General features: G+C 43.2%; 1 protein-coding gene across 1 annotated transcript; it reads right to left on the bottom strand.

The window, feature by feature from the left end:
- Positions 1-1,469: 1,469 nt before the first annotated feature.
- Positions 1,470-2,030, bottom strand: LOC138040485 (uncharacterized). The gene has a single exon (XM_068886206.1). The coding sequence runs from the start codon at positions 2,028-2,030 to the stop codon at positions 1,470-1,472; it is 561 nt and encodes a 186-aa protein (XP_068742307.1).
- Between the last annotated feature and the right edge of the window lie 3,766 nt (positions 2,031-5,796).

Raw genomic sequence — 5,796 nt, 5'->3', positions numbered from 1 at the left:
TTTCTTTCAGCAAAATTCTTTTGGATGGTCTACCAGATGTATACTGTACAAAACAATTGTGCTGTCCGAGTACGTACTGCAAGGTTTCTTTCTCAAACGAAGAAAAGAAAAAGACGTTTAAACATGCAATGTCGATTATTGAATTGGAGCATGTACGACTCAATGTAAGACTGGACCTGTGTTTCCCAACACAGTCCGACCTCATGTTCTAATCAATTAATAAATGGCAAAGTTAAAATACCGGGTAAAGGATTGTATTGAGGAAAATAAAATGTAATGTACAAAATTCCTACATTAAAATATTTCTGGCCAGCCGTGTGGACTTTCCCCACAACAACTCTTCGGCAGTAAAGCTGTTTACTGCTGGTGCCGATTTTTCTTCACATTGTTGGGTGGGTGAAACCTGGACTAATGTGCCCTGTACCACTTGCTGTTTTGGGGGTGGAATTAAATTTACTTGGGAAAGCAGCATTTGCTGCTTTTCCTTGTCCAAAAGGCTAAACAAAGCCGTACAGTCTAAGGACTCCATCATATATGGCGCACTCGTACACGACGTAAATCAGCGTGAATAGTAAGTGAAAAGCGCGAGCTCAACTTTGGAGCCAGGATTTTCCCGCCTAAAATGTTGCAATAGATACGAAACAATTACACAAAGGAAGGACGACGACATATTCAGGCGAACAGAACAATATGGCGGCTCTTTCGTGCCCTTGTCCTCTTTGCAAGGGAAAGCTGGTCTCCAGCAGAAAGGTGCGAAATTTGCACATGAAAATTTGTTGTAATTTGCCCGAAGAAAGAGGAGAAGAAGGAGTTGAAGGTGATACACTGTCAGATCCTGAGGAATCTGACGAAGTACAGGGAGAGCCTGCAGTGTCGGATCCTGAAAGCGAGGAGCTCGAGCAAGAATCTGTCAAAGAAGACTTGCAGCAACTGCTAGTAAGAGAGGCTTTACAATTTCTGGATCGTTCTTACTGTTGAGCGAAGTGATCGATGCCCACATTTCAATGAGTTATATGCAAATATTTATTGTTGTCAGAGCTGGATTGAAAAGGGTTTTTATTGTGTTCAGTTGTACATGAGGCCAAAAGCACAAAATGTCTAATAACCTTTTAACGCTAATTTTTGTAATTTCTAATATAAATAATGCAAGCGGTGAAAACTAAGAAAGAATAAAATTAAATGACAAATAAACTTAAAGAACAACTAATGAAGAAATACCACAGACGATACAACTTACACTCTGTGCAGGATATCGGACAGAAAACGCTTTGAAGGACAAGATACGCTACAATCTCTGAGCATGTGACCAAATGACGATGGGCTTATGTAACATGGTACGAATTGTCCAAACAAATAAAAACAAAGGAAAACGGCACGTCCAAGTTTGATCATTAAATTCTAGATTAAACATTCTGCCTGCCTTGGGACAATCTGGTCGGGATGCCCAAAAGTCTATTTAGGTTCCTTCTTCAAACCATTTCAAAGTCATTCTCTAACAGGCAGAGCTTCTGTATTGGTCGTATAAAGACCGAGTCCTTGGTCTTTACTTTGACAGTGCGTACCATTCCATCAGGTCCAGGGTAAACCTCCGAGACACGACCAAGGTTCCAATGACCTCTTGGTACATTATCATCAACCAGCAGAACTAGGGCGTTTCGGTTCAGGTTGGGAAGGGCTTTGCGCCATTTACCTCGGATTTGCAGGGTTGGAAGGTACTCCCGCACCCATTTCTTCCAAAATAAGTCAGCAAGAAATTGGACTTGCTTCCACTTTCTTCTGTGCTGGTCTGCTTTCTCGAATACGCCTGGAGGTAGGCAGATGGATTTCCTCTGCATGAGAAAGTGCGCAGGTGTGAGTGGCTGCAGGTCGTTAGGATCATCTGAATTGGCGGTGAGGGCCCTCCCATTTAGCACTCTTTCAACTTCTGTCTGTAGGGTTTGAAGAACTGGTCCTCTGACTTCTTGTGCCCCAAGGATTGCCTTTAAGACAGTCTTAGCACTGTGCACGAGGGGCTCCCAAACTCCTGACATACTTGAGGCGGTGGGTGGCTGGAAGATCCACTTACACCCTCACTGAAGCAGGTCACTATCAATCTGTTGCTGGTTCCACTCTTCAAGCCCTTCTCTCAACTCTCGTTCTGCTCCAACAAAGTTCGATCCACGGTTGTATCTTATCTCAGTCACTTCACCACAACGGTTAATGAATCTTCGTTAACACATTATAAAGTCATCCGTGCCCATTGACTGAACCAATTTGACTTGAACGGTGCGGCATTCATGCAGGTAAATAAGGAGCACCAACGTTTTGCCGTGCCTCTTCCATGCTTCACATACAGAGGCCCAAAAAGATCCATACCCGACTACGAAAAGGGAGGTTTGTATGCCATTTGCTGGATCATTGGCTTGGCATTTAACCTTTTGCAGAGGATACATGGTCCAAGGATAGAACGGGTCAGCACTCTGATTTGGGGGATCCATAGCTTCTCGCAGACCTTGGGTATAACATGCTTGCGTCCCAGGTGACCAATTGACTCGTTTGTGTGGCAAACCATCATAGCCATTATGGGGTGGTCTTTTGGCAGAATTAGCTGATTTCTGGCAGCATCAGCGACTGGTGGGTGTCCTTATACGTCCGTTCACCCTCAGGATACCATGGCCATCAAGTACCAGGTTAAGGCTCACTATGCTACTAGATGACTTGACTTCACCTCTGGTCTTTAGATCTTTGATCTCTTGAGGATAGGAGGATCGCTGGATGATTCTTACAATCGCGGTGGCAGCGACATCGTAATCTTCTAAGATCAAGTGACCCGTCTGGAACGGTCTTCCTATTGTGAAGAAAGTGAATAAAGCGGATCAACCATGCTACTCAACACCTAAGCCGGTTCCAATTAGAGCAACTGCTGAGTACCCGAGCTATAACCTCCTTGGCTGTTACAATTGTCAAACTCTTTGGGACGGCATTTGCCTTTGAAGAAGGGAAAATGGTATTTACATCGGCATGATTGGTGTGAGCTTCTTTCCTCAATTCCAGGGCTAAGTCTGGGACTTCGTTCAGGTCTGCATTAGGCCAAAGTGATTCTGGCTGCCAAAGGAATTCAGGTCCTCATAACCAGCGGTGGTTTACGCTCAGATCTGAGGGGTTCAAGCCCCGTGAGACATTGTCTGCTGGGTTCAAAAAACCTGGCACATGATTCCACTCATCTGGTTTTGAATTTCCTCTGATTTCTTGCACCCGATTGGCAACATAGGTTTGGAATCGACACTTCTCGTTTTTCAGATAGTGAAGAACTACCTCACTGTCAGTGCAGTACTTAGTATTGTGCATGCACAGGTCTAACTCCTCCCTCAGCATCCTCTTTAGGCGTGTAGCAATGGCTGGTGCTTGTAATTCAAGCCTTGGTATGCTTGTGAATTTCACTGGAGCATTTCGGGCCTTTCCCATGATAAACGAGCAATGGGTAGGAAAGTCCTACCACCACTCGAGGGCAATGGGCATCTGTAACCATAGGGGCTTTGACTGTTGGGGGCCTGTGATGCTTCCTTCCCCTTCTCCCTTGTGGTTAAGTTCCAAGGTGCTGACTTTGAAGTAGCAGGCAGTTTATCGCATGGGGTGGAGTAATCTGCAGGTGTAAGGTCCGGCATTTCTCGCATGGTTGGCTCAGGAGGTCTGGAGCTTCTTGATTCCAATTCTTTCAGGAGAGGCTTAAGGTTGTCTTGGGGTTGCATCTTATCAACATCATCAACGGTTTCCAGCTGACCGGTTTCTTCATGAAAGTCTCTCTCAATCTTCCAGTCAAGCTCAGCTAAAACAGCCTCATCCTCCAATCGTCTCAGTTCTCTCATTGCATTCTATCTGGCTAATTCAGCTTCCTCCTCAGCTCTTCCCTGGGCTAGCTCCGGTTTCTTCTTTACCAAAAGTGCTGCTCGTACCTTTTCCTTCCTAGATTAGGAGGTCTTTGGAGAAGTTGAGCTCTGGCGCGATTTTCCACTTACAGAAATTCCATCATCACATTTGTGGGTTTCTTGTTCAAGTTTCCCCTGCCTTTCACATTCTTCGATTAAATCATTCATTGACTCTTGGAGGGACTTAAACCTTTGCTCAACTTGTTGCAGGCGCTTCCTTTCCTGTATACCTGGCACGTACTTCGCATGTGTGGCCTCAAAGGATTTCCAAGCAAGATTCAAACTATCTACCCTCTTAAGAGCTGATACAGGGTCCCAATTTGAGTAAAGACAAGTGCGCAGTTGTCAACATAATTGGCAACTTTATTCCAGGAAGAAGCAAGCCTCTGTTTCTCACTTATTTCTCGTTGGCGAGCAATTTCGCTGAAATCAATCTATGTATTTGGAGGAGGATCCTTATGGAGTGAGTATCCTTTGAATGCTCTTTCTGTTGGAGGTGGGTAACCACAAAAGGAAGTGTGGAGGCTGTGATATAAGGTTATAATGCATGCTTCCCTTTCTCGCAGTTGTTTTCTTTGTCATGGAACCAAGAAGTCGGCGCTTTTTTATGGTTTGGCAGACTGCATGTGAAAAGGCAATGATGCATTTGTGGGGAAGGCATTCCTTAATTATCCTGTTTCATTTCTTCCCATGAAGATCGGTTCTCACACATCTAAACAGCCTAATTTACTGACTTGTTTGTTTCCCAAAAATTGTACAGGAAACGGATCAGGGGAACCTGAAACTCTTCAGCCATATCTTGACTTGCTTGTTGATGAGTTGTTACAGCTGTCTGACAAATCTGTTTACGATTCATACAGCAAGGCGCCATTTCTGTTTAAGTGTGAGATGTTGTCTTACGTTCTTGATTATCCTGGTGTTGGTAAGGTTTTCAATGTCCTTGGTTCAGGAGCCTATAGGGCATGTGCTTGGTGTGAAATTCGAGATAAGTATTGCGTGTCCTATAAATTGTCATATTCCTCAATGCAGAGAACTAGATTACATGTACCTTCACTTTTTGTAAAAGCTCAGTGATCATTTTGAATTGGTAGGATAGGTAGTATTGAATTTTAATTTACTTCATTTATTCATCATAATAAGATAGTGTATTCAAACAGAGAATTCTGTAAACCAATCAAGGATAAATCATGTATTTTTCAGGGCTACTGATTTGGGTTGATTATTTGCAAAAACATTCCCTGTACAAGGAAAATTAAGAATGACACTGCACAAAACGAGGCACACAGAAGGAATTACAGTACTGCTAAAAAGTAAGTCGTGAGATGAGAATCTCGTCTTGCAAGATGAGACTCTCATCTCGAGAGATAAGACTTTTGTCTCGTGAGAAACAAACAACAGTTTTCAATTCAAAAGCGAGTTCAAAGGACACGCACACTTATGCAAATTCACTGCTTTACTGACACTTTCCTCATCGATTATTCAAGCACTTTCGCCAATGTCTTGATTTGAGATTTTTAAAAAAAAGATTCTGTTCAGTTTCTTCATTTGCGATGATAGTACTGGGTCTTGCGAAGCAAGTTTCCACTTAAGATTTTTGGAAAGTCAACATGTTGCAATGACATAATTATAGCGACCACTTTAATTTTTAAGTTACAATTGGCGCTCTTTTGAATCGGTGTGTTAAATAAGAGCCCGGAAAACCAGATGCTTTTGCAGGATAAACTTCACTGTGTCACAAGAAATTGATTGTTTTCTTGCAAGCTAACTGCTTGCACTTTATGCAAGGCAAGACTCTCGTCTCGTGACAAGAAGACGACCGTCTTGCGAGAAACAAGATGAGAGGTGGCACATTGTAAGTTTTGAGCGGTACTGTATATGGAACAAACCAGAA

Source organism: Montipora capricornis, chromosome 3 (assembly GCF_036669925.1).
Source record: "Montipora capricornis isolate CH-2021 chromosome 3, ASM3666992v2, whole genome shotgun sequence".
Lineage (NCBI taxonomy): Eukaryota > Metazoa > Cnidaria > Anthozoa > Scleractinia > Acroporidae > Montipora > Montipora capricornis.
Note: the sequence above shows the minus strand (reverse complement) of the source record. Positions and strands in the feature narration are given on the sequence as shown.